The following is a 26,386-nucleotide window of genomic DNA, read 5'->3' as shown; positions in this document are numbered from 1 at the left end:
GTTTCAAAAAAGTCTAAAAAAAAAAAATTACGGAAAAGTGGTGTGTGCACATGTATCCACCGCCTTTGCTATGAAGCCCCTAAATAAGATCTGGTGCAACAAATTACCTTCAGAAGACACACAATTAGTTAAATAAAGTCCACCTGTGTGCAATCTAAGTGTCACATGATCTGTCACATGATCTCAGTATGTATAACCCTGTTCTGAAAGGCCCCAGAGTCTGCAACACCACTAAGCAAGGGGCACCACCAAGCAAGTGGCACCATGAAGACCAAGGAGCTCGCCAAACAGGTCAGGGACAAAGTGGTGGAGAAGTACAGATCAGGGTTGGGTTATAAAAAAATATCAGAAACCTTCCCACGGAGCACCATTAAATCCATTATTAAAAAATGGAAAGAATATGGCACCACAACAAATCTGCCAAGAGAGGGCCGCCCACCAAAACTCACGGACCAGGCAAGAAGGGCATTAATCAGACAGGCAACAAAGAGACCAAAGATAACCCTGAAGGAGCTGCAAAGCTCCACAGTGGAGATTAGAGTATCTGTCCATAGGACCACTTTAAGCCGTACACTCCACAGAGCTGGGCTTTACGGAAGAGTGGCCAGAAAAAAGCCATTGCTTAAAGAATAAAATAAGCAAAATCGTTTGCTGTTCACCAAAAGGCATGTGGGAGACTCCCCAAACATATGGAAGAAGGTTCTCTGGTCAGATGAGACTAAAATTGAGCTTTTTGGCCATCAAGGAAAACGCTATGTTAAAATCCATTTTAATTCCAGGTTGTAAGGCAACAAAATAGGAAAAATGCCAAGGGGGGTGAATACTTTCGTAAGCCACTGTAAGTGTCCTGGAGGTTTGGCTGAGCTGTTTGGCTGAGCTGTTTGGCTGAGCTGTTTGGCTGAGCTGTTTGGCTGAGCGTAACACCCTCTGCAGCACCTTGTGGCCGGCGGCGGTGGAGTTGCCGCACCAGGCGGTGATGAAGCCCGACAGTATGCTCTCGATGGTGCTCCTGTAGAACACTGTGAGGGCTTTCGGGGGGACAGGCCACATTTTCTTCAGCCTCCTGAGGTTAAAGAGTTGCGGTCGTGCCTTCTTCACCACGGTGTCCATGTTTGACCATTTCAGCTCCTCGGAGATGTGTATGCCAAGGAACTTGACGTTTTTGACCGTTTCCACAGCAGCCCCGTTGATGAGGATGGGGGTGCGCCCAGCCTGGTTCCTCCTGAAGTCCACAATCAGCTCCTTTGTTTTGCTTACATTGAGGCAGAGGTTGTTTACCTGGCACCATGCCATCAGAGTGTCTACCTCCTCCCTGTAGGCCGTCTCGTCGTTGTTGGTGATCAGGCCTACAACTGTCGTGTCGTCAGCAAACTTGATGATGGAGATGGAACTGTGTGAGGCCACGCAGTCTTGGGTATACAGGGAATACAGGAGGGGACTGTGGACGCACCCTTGTGGGGACCCCCGTGTTGAGGATCAGTGTGGAGGAGGTGTTGTTGCCTACCTTCACCACCTGGGGGCGGCCCGTCAGGAAGTCCAGGACCCAGTTGCAGAGGGAGGAACCGTGGATCTGTCAGGGCGGTATGCCAGGTGATGTAGTCTTTGACTAGCCTCTCGAAGCGCTTCATGAAGACGGAAGTGAATGCTACTGGTCGGTAGTCTTTCAGTTCAGTTAATTTCCGTTTCTTGGGCACAGGGATGATAGTGGACATCTTGAAGTAAGTGGGGGTAACGGACTGAGCTAGAGAGAGATTGAAAATGTCCGAAAACACAACAGCTAGCTGGTCTGCTCATGCGGCCTTGCAAGGGTAAACACGTTTGAATTACTTATATACGTCCTCCGTGGAGTCCGTGAGTATGTAGGTATGCATGTATGTCCTCAGGGGACCTCATCAAAATCCTCAGCAGCTCAGAGTCGTTTTTGCTCGAAGCGCGAGAAAAAAGGTGTTTAGCTCAACCGGCGAGGCGATGTTGTTGTCGTGGCGACGTGACTAGCTGTCTTAATGTAATCCATGATCGTTAGAAGCCCCTGCCACATATCGCCTCGTATCCGACCCGCTGAATTGTCCCTATACTTGTGTCTCGCCATCTTTGATTGATGTTTGATGGCTCAAAAACTGTGGAAAATCTTGCATTTATTTTAGCAGATATCATTTTGAGTTGATTGATACTGGCGTAGGAGAGAAATCATACTATTTGTGTAAATTACAAGGAATCTCAAGCTGTGAGAGAAGATGTCATGCCACGACCACATAGTGGTGCTGTTTCTAAGGCCCATCACTGTCAGGCGGCATAGCTTTCTCTGCTCTATGCACAACAGATGAGCAGTTCTCAGACCATAACATATGTCCTCAGACCATAACAGCTGTTCTCAGACAGTAACATATGTTCTCAGACAGTTCTCAGACAACTTCAAGTTCCTAATGGGCGGCAGGTAGCTTAGTGGTTAAGAGCGTAGTAACCGAAAGGTCACTGGTTCTAATCCCAGAGCCGACCAGGTGAAAAATCTGTCAATGTGCCCTTGAGCAAGGCACTTAACCCTAATTGCTCCTTTTTTTTTTATTTATTTACAGATGTTCTCAGACAGTAACAGATGTTCTCAGACCATAACAGATGTTCTCAGACCATAACAGATGTTCTCAGACCATAACAGATGTTCTCAGACAGTAACAGATGTTCTCAGACCATAACAGATGTTCTCAGATCATAAGAGATGTTTTCAGACCATAACAGATGTTCTCAGACCATAACAGATGTTCTCAGACCATAACAGATGATCTCAGACAGTAACAGATGTTCTCAGACCATAACAGATGTTCTCAGACCATAACAGATGTTCTCAGATCATAAGAGATGTTTTCAGACCATAACAGATGTTCTCAGATCACAGCAGTTGTTCTCAGACCGTAACAGATGAGCAGTTCTCAGACCAACTAGCAGAAATCGAAGCAAATCAAAGTTTATTCGTCACGCGCCCAGTTTACAGCAGGTATGAACGGTGCAGTGAAAAATACTTATGCGCTAGCTCCCTCAACAATGCAGTACAACATCAATATCAGAGATATTACAAAATATAGAAAGGAGGCTGGGGGATTTAGATAGATATGAAATTAGAAATACGTCCTGATTCAATTGTGTTTTTGAAATGAGAAAATGTGTCACGCACACACACACAGAGAGAAATGCACACACATACACACACACAGAGAGAAATGCACACACACACACACAGAGAAATGCGCACACACACACACACAGAGAAATGCACACACACACACACACACACACACACAGAGAAATGCACACACACACACACACACACACACACACACACACACAGAAATGCACACACACACCTGCAGGTCCTGTGGTTTATTGGGGAGCGGTGTCTTGCTGCTCTGTTGTCTCTTCTTCCTCTTCACTCCAGGGGTGTAGTTAGGGGGGGCCCGTTTAGGGGTCTGGGCTGGAAAGGGGAGGACACGCACAGAGTTGACAACAGATTACATTTACATTTTAGTCATTTAGCTAAACGCTCTTATCCAGAGCAACTTACAGTTAGTGAGTGCATACATTTTTATTTTTCATACTGGCCCCCCGTGGGAATCGAACCCACAACCCTGGCGTTGCAAACGCCATGCTCTACCAACTGAGCTACATCCCTGCCGGCCATTCCCTCCCCTACCCTGGACGACGCTGGGCCAATTGTGCGCCACCCCTTGGGTCTCCCGGTCGCGGCCGGCTACGACAGAGCCTGGATTCGAACCAGGATCTCTAGTGGCACAGCTAGCACTGCGATGCAGTGCCTTAGACCACTGCGCCACTCGGTGAGATATCGGGAGACACTCGGCAGACAGATCACACAGAAACGTCATAATGCAACTTCAGGAGCTGTCTGTCTGGCTTTGCTATGGGGGTCAAGGGTTAGGGCTAAAGAGGAAAGGGTCAGGGGTGGTTACCTGTGGGGGTCTCTTGGCCGTCCTGGCCTCCCTGATGGGGCCCCTGGTGACTCCCTGTGTCTGGGTCATCGGTCTGCTCCATCATCAACATGCTTTCTGTGTCCTCCTCACCCATGGTGTCCAACGAGAAGACTGGAGTAGACACACACATGCAGTACAACCGTCATCATTACAGAGAGAGAGAGAGAGACAGAGAGAGAGAGAGAGAGAGAGAGAGAGAGAGAGATAAAAAAATTGAGAGAGCTCAAAGACATTGCTCCTGCATTTTTAACCAAAAATATAGATTTAGAGTTAGATAAAGTAGGATTTTTGGGCAGGGACATATACAGGATGCTACCCTCCACAACATAACCTTCATTCCAAACCAAAACTCCAAACCTACAACCTGATTTTGGACGGAATTACCTGGAAAGCTTTCTACTACCAAGGATTACTATTCTCAAACTATACAGCAAATGCTCTGGCAAACAAACAGAAACCTGAAAACACCATCCAACCTGGAACTGAGTGAGTAATGTTTAGTATGAAGCTATTTTTCACTTTCAAAAACCAAGAAGAAAAATACATTACAATGATATATTTTATTTTATAAGGACTGAATGCTAAGGCTACCAAGCTTAAGCTTGCTACAAAGAGATACAATTTCAATTAGCACTGACGTGTGAAGTGAGAGGTGTCAATGCCCTTGAGCCCAACAATGGCAGGAGAGTCTACCCCAACTAAATGGAGAGGCCTTAGAAGCACCCCCCCCCCCCCCCCCCCCCACTGTTCAGAGGTCATTAAAATACAGTACCCTCTGAATGTAAAAAACGACAAGACACAAAAAGAGTACAAAATGAAACTTATTTTGGGGAAGCACGAGACACTTTTTGCTGATTTGTATAAAAATGGGAACATAAGCAACCTTATCTTCCACACAGACCATCCCCTGGCATGGCACAGTGTTAGCGACGGGTGGAAACTCAGGATACTAGACAACGAGGAATCTGAGTCGTCTAATATTAATCTCTATAAATCTGGAACCGTTTTGGTTCAAGGCAACACCAAACAGTTCCAGCTGGACTTTCACCTAATCAAATAAATAGCTCAGCAGGAGAAGCTCTCCCTTGAGAAAGATACCCCCACCCCGAGCGGGTCAGACCAGACCTCTTCATTAAATAACCCCACAGAGCAACCCCAAGCAGAAAGTCAACTTCCCAGCACAGAGTACTACTCCCTCATTGAAATGAAGGATAAATTCACCCAGCTGGAGGTAAGGCAGGTGGAGCTGGAACAGCAGATGAAAACACTCCAGTCAGCACAGACCCAGACAACAGTCCAGCACAACAACACCCCCTTAACTAGACCTGGAGAGCTGCAGGTAGAGAGAGACATATCTGCACTCTGGACTGTGATGAGACAACATCAACAGGAGAAAGAGCAGGAGCAGGAGAAGAACAGAGCACTAGAGGAGAGGGTCAGAGTGCTGGAGGAGAAGGTGAGAATGATGACGGGTGACATAGAACAACCCATTAGAGAACAGCCCACCTCATATCCTGGCCAAAGTCTCGACACCGCAGCAGAACAGTACACCCTAGACCCTGACCATAGCCTCGACATCACACCCAGACAAACAAATGAAGAACCCCAAGCCCTGGGGACCCCAACCCCTCTGAGCAACCCCCCAGTCAGACACCCTGATAGCCCTCATGACGACCCCCCCACACCCACTGAGGACATACACAAGCCACAGATTGTACTCCTTATGGACTCAAACGGGAAATACATACAAGAAAATAAACTTTTTCCAAAACACACAGTGTCTAAACTCTGGTGTCCAAACACCCAGCGCGCCCTAGACCTTCTGTCTGAGGACCGACTAGGATCACCCAGCCACATAATAATACACACAGGCACAAACGACCTGAGAACACAGCAGGAAAGGGTGGCCACAGCACTCAAGGGAGTGATAGAAAAAGCTTCTTCTACTTTCCCCAACGCACAAGTGGTTATCTCAACCCTGCTACCACGAAAAGACTTCCACCCTGCTACCATACAGCGGGTAAACGCAAGTATTTCCCGTGACTGTGCATCAAAACCAAATGTCTTCCTGGCCCACCACTCCACCCTGGACGTGAACAGCCTTTATGACCAGGTCCACCTATACAAGGCAGCAGTGCCCACCTTCGCCCGGACCCTAAAGGATATCGCCCTCAACCGCAGACCCAACACCTCACACAGGAGCAACAGATCAACAGACACCCCGCCCAGACCAGCGAGACACTCTCCCAGACCTGCGGGACCCCCCCAAGGACCTACACATAGAGGACCCCCGCAGAGAGGACCTACATCCAGACCACAGCACCATCAACCACATCTACACCCCCACCCCCACCAATTAACTCCCCCCCAAGTCAACCATGCCCACACCCCATTTAGGCCCCCTCAGATCAGACCTATGCCCCTCCTACCCACCCCAAGCCCCCCACTCCCACAAAGAGGGCCTCAACATGAAAGTCACACATACGCCCAGGCCGTGAGCAGGCAAACAGGCTCAACACCCACTCTTACACTAGCCCAAGCCAATGGCATGTACCAGATGCTCAGCAGGCTCTGCTCACAATTACTGGCCTGAGGCCAAACCACACAACCAACAACATTAGACACTTAATGGAACACAAAGCCTTCGTGGTCCTCTGTAGCTCAGCTGGTAGAGCACGGCGCTTGTAACGCCAAGGTAGTGGGTTCGATCCCCGGGACCACCCATACACAAAAATGTATGCACGCATGACTGTAAGTCGCTTTGGATAAAAGCGTCTGCTAAATGGCATATTATTATTATTACTATTTCATCCTGGAATATCCAAGGCCTGAGGTCATCGGCCTTTGGCCTAAAGAGCAGGAATCTGGACTTCACCAAAGAAATCGGAAATACAGACATTGTCATCCTACAAGAAACATGGTATAGAGGAGACGGACCCACTGGTTGCCCTCTAGGTTACAGAGAGCTGGTAGTCCCATCCACCAAACTACCAGGTGTGAAACAGGGAAGGGACTCAGGGGGTATGCTAATTTGGTATAGAGCAGACCTAACTCACTCTATTAAATCAATCAAAACAGGAACATTTGACATTTGGTTAGAAATTCAAAAGGAAATTATCTCAACTGAGAAAAATGTCCCCCTGTGTGCTACCTATATCCCCCCAATAGAATCCCCATACTTTAATGAAGACAGTTTCTCCATCCTGGAGGGGGAAATCAATCATTTCCAGACCCAGGGACATGTACTAGTCTGTGGCGACCTAAATGCCAGAACTGGACAAGAACCTGACACCCTCAGCACACAGGGGGACAAACACCTACCTGGAGGTGACAGCATTCCCTCCCCCATATGCCCCCCTAGGCACAACTACGACAACATAACCAACAAAAATGGGTCACGACTCCTGCAGCTCTGTCGCACACTGGGTATGTACATAGTCAATGGTAGGCTTCGAGGGGACTCCTATGGTAGGTACACCTATAGCTCATCTCTTGGCAGTAGTACTGTAGCAAATGCTCTGGCAAGCAAACAGAAACCTGAAAACACCATCCAACCTGGAACTGAGTGAGTAATGTTTAGTCTGAAGCTATTTTTTACTTTCAAAAACCAAGAAGGAAAATACATTACAATTATATAGTTTACTTTATAAGGACTGAATGCTAAGGCTACCAAGCTTGTTAGGACAAAGAGATACAACTTCAATTAGCACTGAGGTGTGAAGTCAATGGTAGGCTTCGAGGGGACTCCTATGGTAGGTACATCTATAGCTCATCTCTTGGCAGTAGTACTGTAGAATACTTTATCACTGACCTCAACCCAGAGTCTCTCAGAGCGTTCACAGTCAGCCCACTGACACCCCTATCAGATCACAGCAAAATCACAGTCTATTTGAACAGAGCAATACTCAATCATGAGGCATCAAAGCCAATGTAACTGAATGATATGAAGAAATGCTATAGATGGAAGGAAAGTAGTTTGTAAACCTAACAAAAAAACATTAGGCAACAACAAATTCAATCCCTTTTAGACAACTTCCTGGACAAAACGTTCCACTGTAATAGTGAAGGTAACCTAAGAAAGAAATTGAGAAACCTATCCAACCGAAAACATAGAGACCCAGAAAACCTGAGCCTACGCCTTCACTATGGTGAATCACTAAAACAATACAGAAATACACTACGGAAAAGAAGGAACAGCACGTCAGAAATCAGATCAATGTAATTGAAGAATCCATAGACTCTAACCACTTCTGGGAAAATTGGAAAACACTAAACAAACAACAACACGAAGAGCTATCTATCCAAAACGGAGATGTATGGGTAAACCACTTCTCCAATCTTTTTGGCCCTGTAACATAGAAAAAAACTGCAAAAAAATATACATCATCAAATGCAAATCTTAGAATCAACTATTAAAGACTACCAGAACCCACTGGATTCTCCAATTACATTGAAATCACTACAGGACAAAATACAAACCCTCCAACCCAAAAAGGCCTGTGGTGTTGATGGTATCCTCCATGAAATGATAAAATATACAGAACACAAATTCCAATTGGCTTTACTTAAACTCTTTAACATCATCCTTAGCTCTGGCATCTTCCCCAATATTTGGAACCAAGGACTGATCACCCCAATCCACAAAAGTGGAGACAAATTTGACCCCAATAACTACCGTGGGATATGCGTCAACAGCAACCTTGGGAAAATACTCTGCATTATCATTAACCGCAGACTAGTTAATTTCCTCAGAGAAACAATGTACTGAGCAGATGTCAAATTGGCTTTTTACCAAATTACCGTACGACAGACCACGTATTCACCCTGCACACCCTAATTGACAAAAAACAAACCAAAACAAAGGCAAAGTCTTCTCATGCTTTGTTGATTTGAAAAAAGCTTTTGACTCAATTTGGCATGAGGTTCTGCTATACAAATTGATGGAAAGTGGTGTTGGGGGAAAAACATATGACGTTATAAAATCCATGTACACAAACAACAAGTGTGCGGTTAAAATTGGTTAAAAAAACACAGACATTTCTTTCCACAGGGCCATGGGGTGAGACAGGGATGCAGTTTAAGCCCCACCCTCTTCAACATATATATCAACGAATTGGCGAGGGCACTAGAACAGTCTACAGCACCCGGCCTCACCCTACTAGAATCTGAAGTCAAATGTCTACTGTTTGCTGATGATCTGGTGCTTCTGTCCCTAACCAAGGAGGGCTTACAGCAGCACTTAGATCTTCTGCACAGATTCTGTCAGACCTGGGCCCTGACAGTAAATCTCAGTAAGACAAAAATAATGGTGTTCCAAAAAAGGTCCAGTTGCCAGGACCACAAATACAAATTCCATCTAGACACCGTTGCCCTAGAGCACACAAAAAACTATACATACCTCGGCCTAAACATCAGCGCCACAGGTAACTGCCACAAAGCTGTGAACGATCTGAGAGACAAGGCAAGAAGGGCCTTCTATGCCATCAAAAGGAACATAAAATTCGACATAGCAGTTAGGATCTGGCCAAAAATACTTGAATCAGTTATAGAACCCATTGCCCTTCATGGTTGTGAGGTCTGGGGTCCGCTCACCAACCAAGAATTCACAAAATGGGACAGTCACCAAATTGAAACTGCATGCAGAATTCTGCAAAAATATCCTTTGTGTACAATCGTGGTCAAAAGTTTTGAGAATGACACAAGTATTGGTCTCCACAAAGTTTGCTGCTTCAGTGTTCTTAGATCTTTATGTCAGTAGTTACTATGGTATACTGAAATATAATTACAAGCATTCCATAAGTGTCAAAGGCTTTCATTGACTATGACATTCAGTTTATGCAAAGAGTCAATATTTGCGGTGTTGACCCTTCTTTTTCAAGACCTCTGCAATCTGCCCTGGCATGCTGTCAATTAACTTCTTTGCCACATCCTGACTGATGGCAGCCCATTCTTGTCAGAAGTTTTGGGTTTTTGTTTGTCCACCCGCCTCTTGAGATCAACCACAAGTTCTCAATGGGATTAAGGTCTGGGGAGTTTCCTGGCCATGGACCCAAAATATCGATGTTTTGTTCCCCGAGCCACTTAGTTATCACTTTTGCCTTATGGCAAGGTGCTCCATCATGCTGGAAAAGGCATTGGTCATCACCAAACTGTTCTTGGACGGTTGGGAGAAGTTGCTCTCGGAGGATGTGTTGGTACCATTCTTTATTCATGGCTGTGTTCTTAGGCAAAATTGTGAGTGAGCCCACTCCCTTGGCTGAGAAGCAACCCCACACATGAATGGATGCTTTACTGTTGGCATGACACAGGACTGATGGTAGCGCTCACCTTGTCTTCTCCGGACAAGCTTTTTTCCGGATGGCTCAAACATTCGGAAAGGGGATTCATCAGAGAAAATGACTCTACCCCAGTCCTCAGCAGTCCAATCCCTGTACCTTTTGCAGAATATCAGTCTGTCCCTGATGTTTTTCCTGGAGAGAAGTGGCTTCTTTGCTGCCCTTCTTGACACCAGGCCATCCTCCAAAAGTCTTCACCTCACTGTGCGTGCAGATGCACTCACACCTGCCTGCTGCCATTCCTGAGCAAGCTCTGCACTGGTGGTGCCCCGCAGCTGAATCAACTTTAGGAGACGGTCCTGGCGCTTGCTGGACTTTCTTGTGCGCCCTGACGCCTTCTTCACAACAATTGAACCTCTCTCCTTGAAGTTCTTGATGATCCGATAAATGGTTGATTTAGGTGCAATCTTACTAGCAGCAATATCGTTGCCTGTGAAGCCCTTTTTGTGCAAAGCAATGATGACGGCACGTGTTTCCTTGCAGGTAACCATGGTTAACAGAGGAAGAACAATGATTTCAAGAGCCACCCTCCTTTTAAAGCTTCCATTCTGTTATTCTGACTCAATCAGCATGACAGAGTGATCTCCAGCCTTGTCCTCGTCAACACTCTCACCTGTGTTAACGAGACAATCACTGACATGATGTCAGCTGGTCGTTTTGTGGCAGGGCTAAAATGCAGTGGAAATGTTTTTTTGGGATTAAGTTCATTTTCATGGCAAAGAGGGACTTTGCAATTAATTGCAATTCATCTGATCACTCTTCGTGACATTCTGGAGTATATGCAAATTGCCATCATCAACACTGAGGCAGCAAACTTTGTGGAGACCAATACTTGTGTCATTCTCAAAACTGACCACGACTGTACAACGAAAACCACCAAATAATGCATGCAGAGCAGAATTAGGCCGATACCCGCTAATGATCAAAATACAGAAAAGAGCAGTTAAATTCTATAACCACTTAAATGGAAGCTTCCTTAACAAAGCCATCACCTACAGAGAGATTAACCTGGAGAAGAGTCCCCTAAGTAAGCTGGTCCTGGGGCTCTGCTCACAAACACAAACAGACCCCCACAGAGCCCCAGGACAACAACACAATTAGACCCAACCAAATCATGAGAAAACAAAAAGAGAATTACTTGACACATTGGAAAGAATTAACAAAAAAACAGAGTTAACTAGAATGCTATTTGGCCCTAAACAGAAAGTATACAGTGGCAGAATAGCTGACCACTGTGACTGACCCAAACTTAAGGAAAGCTTTGACTATGTACAGACTCAGTGAGCATAGCCTTGCAATATTGAAAGGCCGCCGTAGGCAGACCTGGCTCTCAAGAGAAGACAGGCTAATTGCACACTGCCCACAAAATTAGGTGGAAACTGAGCTGCACTTCCTAACCTCCTGCCAAATGTATGACCATATTAGAGACATATTTCCCTCAGATTACACAGATCCACAAAGATTTTGAAAACCAACCCAATTTTGATAAACTTCCATATCTACTGGGTGAAATACCACAGTGTGCCATCACAGCTGCAATATTTGTGACCTGTTGCCACAAGAAAAGGGCAACTAGTGAAGAACAAACACCATTGTAAATATAACCCATATTTATGTTTATTTATTTTCCCATTTGTACTTTAACTATTTGCACATTGTTACAACACTGTATATATACATAATATGACATTTGAAATGTTTTTATTCTTTTGGAACTTCTGAGTGTAATGTTTACTGTTAATATTTATTCTTTATTTCACTTTTGTTTACTGTCTACTTCACTTGCTTTGGCAATGTCAATAAAGCCCTTAAATTGAATTGAATTGAATTGAGAGAGAGAGAGAGAGATAGACAGAGAGAGAGAGACAGAGAGAGAGAGACAGAGAGCGAGAGAGACAGAGAGCGAGAGAGACAGAGAGAGAGAGAGAGAGAGAGAGAGAGAGAGAGAGAGAGAGAGAGACAGAGAGAGAGAGAGACTGAGAGACAGAGAGAGAGAGAGAGAGAGAGAGAGAGAGAGAGAGAGAGAGAGAGAGAGAGAGAGAGAGAGAGAGAGACAGAGACAGAGACAGAGACAGAGACAGAGACAGAGAGACTAGGACTGTTTTGGGCTAGGTTTGATATGAGAGCTCTACTGGTATCTGGATCATTTTTGGAGATGTCTTGTACCTGTGACTGTGTCCAGCTCCACAGGTTTCTCTCGGGCCTCTGGTTGAGGCGGAGGCTGGAAGAAAGGAGTCATTCCTGGGGGAGGGATGTAGGAAACCTGCAGGCTCAGTGTGGCCTAGTGGAGGAAACAGGTCAAAGATGATTTTCTAAACAAAGACAGCCATGTATACAATGAAACTATTCTCTTGCTTTGATGTAGGTTCATATCTGAAAAAAAATCACTTCCAGGTAGGAATTATTTCTGATATTACCAGTATTATATTCAGGATATATCCTAATAGTTAGTTTACTATTTGGTTTTGAGACTCAACCACAAAAACAAAGAAGAATATCTTTATTTGGTCTGTGAGTGAAATGGATCATAGGAATGATCCATGGTTATGGGTTGGCAGGATTTCCAGGGGGCGGTGCCAGTGTTGTATCCCAAAATGGCACTCTATTTAGGGCACTACTTTTGACCGGGGCCCATCGGGAATCGGACCGGGGCCCATCGGGAATCGGGTGCCATTTGGGACGGAAGAGAGGGCTCCTGAGGTGGTTTGTGAAACTGTCTGTGTCTGGGGCGTATACCTGGACACACACACACACACACACACACACACACACACACACACACACACACACACAGACACACACACACACACACACACACACACACACACACACACACACACACACACACACACAGACACAGACACACACACACACACACACACACACACACACAGACACACACACACACACACACACACACACACACACACACACACACAGACACACACACACACACACACACACACACAGACACACACACACACACACAGACACACACACACACACACACACACACAGACACACACACACACACACACACACACACACACACAGACACACAGACACACACACACACACACACACACACACACAGACACACACACACACACACAGACACACACACACACACACACACACACACACACAGACACACAGACACACACACACACACACACACACACACACACACACACACACACACAGACACACACAGGGTTTTCCTGAGGATGTGTGCTATCTGAGAGCGGTGCTACAGAGAAGGAAAAAAAAAAAAAACTTTTGGCTGGTACACACATACACACCAGAAAATAGTTTTCTTGAGTAGAACACTCGGAAAAGCCAATAATTCTGACTGACTGATAAAAAAATGTCCGCCACGAAATAATGGTAATGTTGGTTGGATTAATTCTACGTGTGAATGTGTTAATGCATAGTGACTCTGAGGGATTGGGTGTTTACATAACGTCAAGTGTGTAGTCGTGACATCAATCAGAGAGGTGTCAGAATGGTCAGGGGTTAAAGGGGAAGGGGGATACCTGGTCAGTGGTACAACAAAATGCATTCAACTGAATTGTGTCTTGCGCATTTAACCCAACCCCTCTGAATCAAAGAGTGGTGTGTTACGATGAAACGCACAGGAAGTGTCTGTTTAGGGTTCAGGAAAATTAACAGGAAGTAGAAACGTTCCAAACAGAAGAACGTTACGTTTCATCTGCAGGAAAAAGCACTCAAGGTATAACCCAGGCGGTGTGTCAAATCAAATCAAATGCTATTGGTCGCGTGCACATATTTTGTAGGTGCATCAAAATGGTTATGTTTTTGTGCGTGTGCGTGCGTGTCTCACCCCAGTATTGTTCCTCTTGGTATCCAGTAGGGACACAGTGAAGCTAGCAGCCAGGTTAGGAGAGTTGAGGATATCCCTGAGAGCCACTCTACTCTCCCCCAGGAACCTAGAGTCAGAGAGAATATACACTGGTTAGTAGTGAACACAGACAGACAGATTGACACACAGACAGATGCACAGACGCACAGACACACAGAAACACAGACAGACAGACAGACAGACAGACGGACAGACAGACAGACGGACAGACAGACAGGCGGACAGAAACACAGAGACATAGACAGTCAGAAATACAGACAGTCAGAAATACAGACAGACAGACACACAGAAACACAGACAGACACACAGAAACACAGACAGACACACAGACACATAGACAGACGGACAGACAGACAGACAGACAGACAGACAGACAGACAGACAGACAGACAGACAGACAGACAGACAGACAGACAGACAGACAGACAGACAGACAGACAGACAGACAGACAGACAGACAGACAGACAGACAGACAGACAGACAACAGACAGACAGACAGACACAGACACAGACACATAGACAGACGGACAGACAGACGGACAGACAGACAGACACACAGAAACACACAGACACAGACACATAGACAGACAGACAGACGGACACACAGACAGACGCACAGAAACACAGACAGACAAACAGACGGACAGAAACACAGAGACATAGACAGGCAGACAGACAGTCAGAAACACACAGAAACACAGACAGACACACAGACAGACAGACACATAGACAGAGAGACAGACAGTCAGACAGACAGAAACACACAGACACAGACAGACAGACAGACAGACAGAGATACACAGAAACACACAGACACATAGACAAGCAGACAGGCAGACAGACAGACAAGCATGCACACATACACGCACACACGGACACACGGACACACGGACACACGGACACAGGAGGAGTGGAACAGAGAGAAGGCAGAGCAGGACAATACAGGACGTGTATCATAGGATATGAGTCAGACAGCTATCTCCCTGTCTCACCTGTATTCACACAGACACAGCATTACGTCAGCCATACATCTCCCCTCTCTCATCTTTAACCACAGTCTACAGCTACTCTGAGAATATAGAACCATAAAGAGGCTAGCTGGACATCCCAGAGGGTAGCTGTCTATTCAGCTATTCAGTAGCCATTAGCCCAGTGAAATGGAGACAGGGAAGCAATGCTAATGCACTAAGAATGTGAGAATGCTAGAATGTGAGAATGCTAGAATGCTAGAATGCACCAGACATTCTCCCATGTCTGGTGTTATTCCAACCTGTCCTTGAACAGAGCTGGGTGCCATTGTCTAGACTCCTTAGGACCTATGTTGACTTGGGCCCCTTTTGTCCAAAACCTTATTGTAGCAGGGAAGCTAATCAGCTATTAAATAGCTATTAACAAGCATTGTCTTGTTATATGGGGTCAGAGAAGCGATACTAACACTGCCAGAATGTTCCAGTGGAGACAATGGAACCCTGATTAGTGATTGGAACTCCGATCAGCATTCTAACGGTACACCTGGTGATTCGGACAGAAACAATGCATTCTGGGAGTGTTCCATCGTTAGGGATTTCCTCAGAGAACATGTTCATGAATGAATTCACACCGGCATTAAACAGGTTACAGGTTGTTCAATGAAACGATCACCCAATTAACAACAACAACAACAGCAACAACAAGGCTACAACATCAATGATATTGGACATAGAGAAGTGGATTCCTACTCTAACCCAAACCCTTTAAGTGCTTAAAGATCAAGAGGACTGAATAAATGTAAGCAACATGGCGGAGGTCACACGTCACCTGTTATTACAAATCAAGGTTACTACATTACTACATTACTACATTACTACATCATTACTACATTACTACATTACTACATTACTACATCATTACTACATTACTACATTACTACATTACTACATTACTACATTGCTACATTACTACATCATTACTACATTACTACATTACCACATTACTACATTACTGCATCATTACTGCATTACTACATTACTACATCATTACTACATTACTACATTACTACATTACTACATTACTACATTACTACATCATTACTACATTACTACATTACTACATTACTACATCGTTACTACATTACTACATTACTACATTACTACATTACTACATCATTACTACATTACTACATTACTACATTACTACATCATTACTACATTACTACATTACTACATTACTACATTACTACATCATTACTACATTACTACATTACTACATTGCTACATTACTACATCATTACTACATTACTACATTACCACATTACTACATTACTGCATCATTACTGCATTACTACATTACTACATCATTACTACATTACTACATTACTACATTACTACATTACTACATTACTACATCATTACTACATTACTACATTACTACATTACTACATCGTTACTACATTACTACATTACTACATTACTACATTACTACATCATTACTACATTACTACATTACTACATTACTACATCATTACTACATTACTACATTACTACATTACTGACACCTATCCAGCAACGTCAGATCTGTGAAGGAATCAAGAGATGGAATCAAGCACAACGTTACCCATGAAGGCACCTTAACTGCTATTGGCAGAGCCACCGTACAGACCAGTAAGTGTTACCATGACGAGTAAACAGGAAGTCCCTTGCTTACGTGACTCCTCCCTCTCTCTGGCTGCGTTGCCCCCGACAACATGGCCACATTCCGTAGATTCCATAGCCCTAACTTCATTGTGATCTCCAAACTAATCGTTTTACCATCTTAGAATCCTGGGCCCTAGCCTTAAGCTTTAGCTCAGCGGGAAAACACAGTCTTGCAGCAAGAGACCCTGGGTTCGAACCTGGTCAGTGACAATGACATGTAGCTAGACATACATTGCATCTAAATATTGTATCATTGTCACTAGTTTGGTCTCAAATCTGTTGTATTGAACACTCCTATGGTCATTGTCACACCAAACAGATCTGTCCCTCTCTGGAATTCTCTTAGCTTGTCCGTTTATTGGAATGTACCAACAAACAAAACATCATAAGGTAAGTTCCTCAGAGAGACCAACTCTCCCCACCCCCGTCTCTGAGTGGAATAGACCGGTCCATCCTCCCTTCTGTCCAATATCACAATGGACCATTCCTTATGTGTTTTCCTGCTGTTATCAGCAGGAATGATCACTATGGAAGCTAACGATAACTTCCCAAGGCACACACACACACTTTCCCAATGCTGTCTATTCTGGGATCTGAGGAAAACTTTCCCAATGCTGTCTATTCTGGGATCTGAGGAAAACTTTCCCAATGCTGTCTATTCTGGGATCTGAGGAAAACTTTCCAAATGCTGTCTATTCTGGGATCTGAGGAAAACTTTCCCAATGCTGTCTATTCTGGGATCTGAAGAAAACTTTCCCCAATGCTGTCTATTCTGGAATCTGAGGAAACATTCCCAATGCTGTCTATTCTGGGATCTGAGGAAAACTTCCCAATACTTCTATTCTGGGATCTGAGGAAAACCTTCCCCAATGCTGTCTATTCTGGAATCTGAGGAAAACTTTCCCCAATGCTGTCTATTCTGGAATCTGAGGAAAGATTCCCAATGATGTCTATTCTGGAATCTGAGGAAACATTCCCAATGCTGTCTATTCTGGAATCTGAGGAAACATTCCCAATATTTCTATTCTGGGATCTGAGGAAAACCTTCCCCAATGTTGTCTATTCTGGAATCTGAGGAAACATTCCCAATGCTGTCTATTCTGGAAACTGAGGAAACATTCCCAATACTTCTATTCTGGGATCTGAGGAAAACCTTCCCCAATGCTGTCTATTCTGGAATCTGAGGAAAACTTTCCCCAATGCTGTCTATTCTGGAATCTGAGGAAAACTTTCCCCAATGCTGTCTATTCTGGAATCTGAGGAAACATTCCCAATGCTGTATATTCTGGAATCTGAGGAAAACTTTCCCAATGCTGTCTATTCTTGAATCTGAGGAAACATTCCCAATGCTGTCTATTTTGGGATCTGAGGAAACATTCCCAATGCTGTCTATTCTGGGATCTGAGGAAACATTCCCAATGCTGTCTATTCTGGAATCTGAGGAAATATTCCCAATGCGGTCTATTCTGGGATCTGAGGAAAACTTTCCCAATGCTGTCTATTCCTGGGATCTGAGGAAAACTTTCCCAATGCTGTCTATTCTGGGATCTGAGGAAAACATTCCCAATGCTGTCTATGCTGGGATCTGAGGAAAACTTTCCCCAATGTTGTCTATTCTGGAATCTGATGGAAACTTTCCCCAATACTGTCTATTCTGGAATCTGAGGAAACATTCCCAATGCTGTCTATTCTGGAATCTGAGGAAATATTCCCAATATTGTCTATTCTGGGATCTGAGGAAAACCTTCCCCAATGCTGTCTATTCTGGAATCTGAGGAAAACTTTCCCCAATGCTGTCTATTCTGGAATCTGAGGAAAACTTTCCCCAATGCTGTCTATTCTGGAATCTGAGGAAAGATTCCCAATGATGTCTATTCTGGAATCTGAGGAAACATTCCCAATGCTGTCTATTCTGGAATCTGAGGAAACATTCCCAATATTTCTATTCTGGGATCTGAGGAAAACCTTCCCCAATGTTGTCTATTCTGGAATCTGAGGAAACATTCCCAATGCTGTCTATTCTGGAAACTGAGGAAACATTCCCAATACTTCTATTCTGGGATCTGAGGAAAACCTTCCCCAATGCTGTCTATTCTGGAATCTGAGGAAAACTTTCCCCAATGCTGTCTATTCTGGAATCTGAGGAAAACTTTCCCCAATGCTGTCTATTCTGGAATCTGAGGAAACATTCCCAATGCTGTATATTCTGGAATCTGAGGAAAACTTTCCCAATGCTGTCTATTCTTGAATCTGAGGAAACATTCCCAATGCTGTCTATTCTGGGATCTGAGGAAACATTCCCAATGCTGTCTATTCTGGAATCTGAGGAAATATTCCCAATGCGGTCTATTCTGGGATCTGAGGAAAACTTTCCCAATGCTGTCTATTCCTGGGATCTGAGGAAAACTTTCCCAATGCTGTCTATTCTGGGATCTGAGGAAAACATTCCCAATGCTGTCTATGCTGGGATCTGAGGAAAACTTTCCCCAATGTTGTCTATTCTGGAATCTGATGGAAACTTTCCCCAATACTGTCTATTCTGGAATCTGAGGAAACATTCCCAATGCTGTCTATTCTGGAATCTGAGGAAATATTCCCAATATTGTCTATTCTGGGATCTGAGGAAAACCTTCCCCAATGCTGTCTATTCTGGAATCTGAGGAAAACTTTCCCCAATGCTGTCTATTCTGGAATCTGAGGAAAACTTTCCCCAATGCTGTCTATTCTGGAATCTGAGGAAACATTCCCAATGCTGTTTATTCTTGAATCTGAGGAAACATTCCCAATGCTGTCTATTCTGGGATCTGAGGAAAACTTTCCCAATGCTGTCTATTCTTGAATGTGAGGAAACATTCCCAATGCTGTCTATTCTGGGATCTGAGGAAACATTCCCAATGCTGTCTATTCTGGGATCTGAGGAAACATTCCCAATGTTGTCTATTCTGGAATCTGAGGAAATATTCCCAATGCTGTCTATTCTGGGATCTGAGGAAAACTTTCCCAATGCAGTCTATTCTGGGATCTGAGGAAACATTCCCAATGCTGTCTATTCTGGGATCTGAGGAAACATTCCCAATGTTGTCTATTCTGGAATCTGAGGAAATATTCCCAATGCTGTCTATTCTGGGATCTGAGGAAAACTTTCCCAATGCTGTCTATTCTGGGATCTGAGGAAAACTTTCCCAATGCTGTCTATTCCTGGGATCTGAGGAAAACTTTCCCAATGCTGTCTATTCTGGGATCTGAGGAAAACTTTCCCAATGCTGTCTATTCTGGGATCTGAGGAAAACCTTCCCAATGCTGTCTATTCTGGGATCTGAGGAAAACTTTCCCAATGCAGTCTATTCTGGAATCTGAGGAAACATTCCCAATGCTGTCTATTCTGGGATCTGAGGAAACATTCCCAATGCTGTCTATTCTGGAATCTGAGGAAAACTTTCCCAATGCTGTCTATTCTTGGATCTGAGGAAAACTTTCCCAATGCTGTCTATTCTGGGATCTGAGGAAAACTTTCCAAATGCTGTCTATTCTGGAATCTGAGGAAACATTCCCAATGCTGTGAATTCTGGGATCTGAGGAAAACCTTCCCAATGCTGTCTGTTCTGGGATCTGAGGAAAACTTTCCCAATGCAGTCTATTCTGGAATCTGAGGAAACATTCCCAATGCTGTCTATTCTGGGATCTGAGGAAACATTCCCAATGCTGTCTATTCTGGGATCTGAGGAAAACTTTCCCAATGCTGTCTATTCTGGGATCTGAGGAAAACTTTCCCAATGCTGTCTTTTCTGGGATCTGAGGAAACATTCCCAAGGCTGTTTATTCTGGGATCTGAGAAATGATTTGTATTATATGAAGTGGTGACATGCAGTACTTTCGGAAAGTATTCAGATACATTTACTTTTTTCCACATTTTTCCAGGTTTTTATAAATCTTTACAAATGTATTACAAATAAAAAACTGAAATATCACATTTACATAAGTATTCAGACCCTTTACTCAGTACTTTGTTGAAGCACCTTTGGCAGCGATTACAGTCTTGAGTCTTCTTGAGTATGACGCTACAAGCTTAGCACACCTGTATTTGGGGAGTTTCTCCCATTCTTCTATGCAGATCCTCTCAAGCTCTGTAAGGCTGGATGGGGAGCGTCGCTGCACAGCTATTTTCAGGTCTCTCCAGAGATGTTCGATCGGGTTCAAGTCTGGGCTCTGGCTGAGCCACCCAGAGCCGCACGTCTTGCTCTTCATTGTAATCAGAGGGCTGATATAAATACTATGCATGCCAGTCTCTCTTGGCTAAGAGTTGAGGAGAGACTGACTGCATCACTTCTTATTTTTATGAGAAACATTAATGTGTTGAAAATCCCAAATTGTTTGCATTGTCAACTTACACACACTTACTCCACCAGACATGCCACCAGGGGTCTTTTCACAGTCCCCAAATCCAGAACAAATTCAAGAAAGTGTACAGTATTATATAGAACCATTATTGCATGGAACTCCCTTCCATCTCATATTGCTCAAATAAACAGCAAACCTGGTTTCAGAAAACAGATAAAGCAACACCTCACGGCACAACGCCTCTCCCCTATTTGACCTAGATAGTTTGTGTGTATGTATTGATATGTAGGCTACATGTGCCTTAAAAAAATATCTATGTATTCCTAGCCTTGCGCTGTTCTTGTCTATTATTAATGTTCTGTATTATGTCATGTTTTATGTTTTGTGTGGACTCCAGGAAGAGTAGCTGCTGCTTTTGCAACAGCTAATGGGGATCCTAATAAAATACCAAAATACCAAGGACCTTCAGAGACTTGTCCCGAAGCCACTCCTGCGTTGTCTTGGCTGTGTGCTTAGGGTCGTTGTCCTGTTGGAAGGTGAACGTTCACCCCAGTCTGAGGTCCTGAGCGCTCTGGAGCATATTTTCATCAAAGATCTCTATGTACTTTGCTCCGTTCATCTTTCCCTCGATCCTGACTAGTCTCCAAGTTCCTGCCGCTGAAATACATCCCCACAGCATGATGCTTTCACCACCATACTTCACCGTAGGGTTGGTGCCAGGTTTCCCTCCAGACGTGACGCTTGGCATTCAGGCCAAAGAGTTCAATCTTGGTTTCATCAGACCAGAGTATCTTGTTTCTCATAGTCTGAGAGTCTTTAGGTGTCTTTTTGGCAAACTCCAAGAGGGCTGTCATGTGCCTTTTACTGAGGAGTGGCTTCCTTCTGGCCACTCCACCATAAGGCCTGATTGGTGGAGTGCTGCAGAGATGGTTGTTCTTCTGGAAGGTTCTTCCATCTCCACAGAGGAACTCTGGAGCTCTGTCAGAGTGAACATCGGGTTCTTGGTCACCTCCCTGAGCAAGGCCCTTCTCCCCCGATTGCTCAGTTTGGCCGGGCGGCCAGCTCTAGGAAGAGTCTTTGTTGTTCCAAACTTCTTCCATTTAAGAATGATGGAGGCCACTGTGTTCTTGCGGACCTTCAATGCTGCAGATATTTTTCGGTACCCTTCCCCAGATCTGTGCCTCGACATTATCCTGTCTCGGAGCTCTACAGACAATTCCTTCGACCTCATGGCTTGGTTTTTGCTCTGACATGCACTGTCAACTGTGGGACTTTAGACAGACTGGTGTGTGCCTTTCCAAATCATGTCCAATTTACCGCAGGTGGACTCCAATCAAGTTGTAGAAACATCTCAAGGATGATCAATGGAAGCAGAATGCATCTGAGCTCAATTTTGAGTCTCAAAGCAAAGGGTCTGAATACTTATGTAAATAAGGTATTTCTTTTTTTTTTCTTTTTAATACATTTGCAAACATTTCTAAAAACCTGTTTTTGCTTTGTCATTATGGGGTATTGTGTGTAGATTGAGGAGGGGAAACAATTATTTTATCCATTTTAGAATAAGTCTGTAACGTAACAAAATGTGGAAACGGTCAAGGGGTCTGAATACTTTCCGAATGCACTGTATTTATCTAGATCTGTTTGGGCTCCCTCCAACAAGCTAAACATGTGTTTGGTAAGGAGCTGGCAATAGACCCGAAACAGACTCGCTACCAATTACCTCATTAAAAAGGTTAGAAGCTTCCCAGGTCATTTCCTGAACTCACTGTACACTGTACTGTTCCTTCCCGTCTTCTCATGGTCCTTGATCAGCACATGAAGCTCAAACACACACACACACACACACCCAAACGCACACACACACACACACACACACACACACACACACACACAAACTGTAACTGTACCTGTTCCTCCCCATCTTCTCATGGTCCTTTATCAGCACATGAAGCTCAAACACACACACACACACCCAAACGCACACACACACACACACACACACACACACACACACACACACAAACCGTAACTGTACCTGTTCCTCCCCATCTTCTCATGGTCCTTGATCAGCACATGAAGCTCAAACACACACACACACACCCAAACGCACACACACACACACACACACACACAAACTGTAACTGTACCTGTTCCTCCCCATCTTCTCATGGTCCTTGATCAGCACATGAAGCTCAAACACACACACACACACCCAAACGCACACACACACACACACACACACACACACACAAACTGTAACTGTACCTGTTCCTCCCCATCTTCTCATGGTCCTTGACCACCAAATGAAGCTCAGCTCCTGAATCCAGAGGTATTCCCTTCAGGTCCCACTCAAAACCCTGGGAAAGACGACAGGCAAATTAATTATAGAGTACAGTATATCAGTACTGTATATTATAAACCGGGTGGTTCGAGCCCTGAATGCTGATTGGTTGAAAGCAGTGGTATATCAGACTGTATACCACACCTCATTCCAGACAGGGTTGATGTTATTCTTGATGACTTTTGTCTTCTTTTTCACTCCTGGAAAACAAGAGGAGAGAAGAAGAATTCGAATTTTTTAAATATATTTTTTAAATCTGTTAACATTATCATTGAGTTTATCATCAGTCCCTGCAGAGACTTGGCTAGGCAGTAATCGTGTTGGACAAAGCAGTACTTCCTGTAACATAGAGGTTCTGAGCAGTGACTTCCTGTCAATCAACATTCTAACAGGAAGCAGGAAGTAGAAACAGGAAGTAGTCAGAGTGACAGACCAAGAAAATGCCAGCAGGGAGATGGATGGAGGTTATCTTATCACAGAACACTACCTCACCTTTTTACAGGTAGAACACCCAGAGATACACACACACACACACACACACACACACAGACACAGACACAGACACAGACACAGACACAGACACAGACACAGACACAGACACACACACACACACACACACAGACACACACACACACACACACACACACACACACACACACACACACACACACACACACACACACACACACAGACACAGACACACACATACACACACACAGACACACAGACACACACACACACACACACACACACACACACCTGTGGAGGCTTTTCAGAGGAGGAAGGGGAGGACCATCCTCCTCAGTGAATTTCATAGAAATACAAATTGTGAAACATTTAAAAAGTTATCCTTTTAGATTAAACTAAATATAATCACATTTTACCCCCCCCAAATTATTAAAACACACTATTTTTCAATGGTCTATAGTAGCCTCAACAGCACTCTGTAGGGTAGCACCATGGTGTAGCCGGAGGACAGCTAGTTTCCGTCCTCCTCTGGGTACATTGACTTCAACACTAAACCTAGGAGGTTCATGGTTCTCACCCGCTTCCATAGACTTTCACAGTAATTATGACAACTTCTGGACAACGTCCTCCAACCTATCAGAGCTCTTGCCCCATGAACTGACGTTGTCCACCCGAATCAAAGGATCAGAGAATGAATCTAGTACTGAAAGCATAAGCTACAGCTAGCTAGCACTGCAGTGCATGAAATGTGGTGAGTAGTTGACTCAAAGAGAGAGAAAGCCAATAGTTGGACAGTTTTCAACAAATTAATGTATTTAAAAATGAAGAAGAAGCAAGAGAGAGAGAGATAGTCATTTATTTTTTCACATTCAGTTTCACTTACTTAGCTTGCAAATGCAGCTAGCTAGTTTAGCCTACTCAAACACCCGGCTCAAACAGAGGGATGTTATGTTAGCTAGCTGGCTATGGCTATCCAACACAACACTGTAACTCTTCCAAGTCAAGGTAAGCTTTTGGTTTGACTTACCCGCCGGTGTAAGTGCTAAACTGCTTACTGACTGTACACTGTAACGTTACCGCATGATTGTAGCGGGTTTACTAACGCATTAGTTCTATTAACTATGTTGACTATGGACGTTACTTTAGCTAATATGGGGACAACGATGTAGGCTGTGTGTAGCGGTTATGACATGGTTTGGCTTGGAAAGGTTTTTTCCCCTGGTCACATACAGTTGATGTGTTGTGCATTGAAGTCCACAAGCGAAGGGAAAAGGTGAGAGGAGGAGAGTGCATAGCTGCGATAAGGAATACAACGTGGCTGCTATGAAAGTGAACTGTGTTTGCGTGTGATCAGGGGTGTATTCATTCCGGCCGATTCTGTTGAAAAAACGTTTCTTAAACGGAAGCAAACGGAACAAAACAGGGATAAAACATACCTGAATTTGTCCAATAGAAACTCTTGTTTGTAACTGTTGGACTAATGATTACACCCTAGATCAGTTAGATGCAGGCGAGAGTGTGCAAGGCGGTATTGAATGTGTCACTGTCTGTCGCCTCAAATGTGTCTCTCGACCTGTGTCCACCTACGTTGTAAACTTTCATTCATAGGCTAGATTGTAGCAACCTCATGATGGGTATAAGGAAAATACAAGTATGATGTAATAGCCTAAACCTATCGCTGTTACATTGATCTGGGTGAATGGAAGATGAATGACAGTCATCCAATACGCTGTAATAGAAATAAGGCCATGTTCTCTGACACACACACGGTCCTGCACATATTAAACACTCACACATTATTAGAATATAATTTCAATGTCATTGCATCTCACACTTGGCTTGGTTATGTGTCCAGTGTATCAGGCCAGATAGACCGATAGATCGATAGACCGATAGATCGATAGATCGATAGACGGATAGACCGATAGATCGATAGATCGATAGACCGATAGATCGATAGATCGATAGACCGATAGATCGGTAGACCGATAGACCGATAGACCGATAGATCGATAGATCGGTAGACCGATAGATCGATAGATCGATAGATCGATATACAAATGACGTATGTGAACACCCTTTCAAATTTGTGGATTCGGCTATTTCAGCCACACCCGTTACTGACAAGTGTATAAAATCGAGCACACAGCCACGCAATCTCCATAGACAAAAACTGGCAGTAGAATGACTTTACTGAAGAGCTCAGTGACTTTCAACGTGGCACCGTCATGGGATGCCACAAGTCAGTTCGTCAGATTTCTGCCCTGCTAGAGCTGCCCCAGTCAACTGTAAGTGCTGTTATTGTGAAGTGGAAACTTCTAGGAGCAACAATGGCTCAGCCGCGAAGTGGTAGGCCACACGAGCTCACAGA

At 44.2% G+C, this 26,386-nt stretch overlaps 1 protein-coding gene across 1 annotated transcript in view; it reads right to left on the bottom strand.

The window, feature by feature from the left end:
• LOC311117676 (dysferlin-like) overlaps nucleotides 1-23,747 on the bottom strand; it is a gene marked incomplete at both ends in the record, with an annotated part of 36,607 nt that extends 12,860 nt beyond the window's left edge. The window contains 6 exons of the mRNA XM_084192608.1: nucleotides 3,357-3,463; nucleotides 3,957-4,088; nucleotides 12,479-12,593; nucleotides 14,157-14,262; nucleotides 23,472-23,563; nucleotides 23,692-23,747. Of these exons, the coding sequence (XP_084048734.1) occupies nucleotides 3,357-3,463; nucleotides 3,957-4,088; nucleotides 12,479-12,593; nucleotides 14,157-14,262; nucleotides 23,472-23,563; nucleotides 23,692-23,747 (608 nt within the window). The remainder of the gene's footprint in view (nucleotides 1-3,356; nucleotides 3,464-3,956; nucleotides 4,089-12,478; nucleotides 12,594-14,156; nucleotides 14,263-23,471; nucleotides 23,564-23,691) is intronic.
• Between the last annotated feature and the right edge of the window lie 2,639 nt (nucleotides 23,748-26,386).

This window comes from Coregonus lavaretus (assembly GCF_964263955.1).
Source record: "Coregonus lavaretus genome assembly, contig: HAP1_SCAFFOLD_5114, whole genome shotgun sequence".
Lineage (NCBI taxonomy): Eukaryota > Metazoa > Chordata > Actinopteri > Salmoniformes > Salmonidae > Coregonus > Coregonus lavaretus.
Note: the sequence above shows the minus strand (reverse complement) of the source record. Positions and strands in the feature narration are given on the sequence as shown.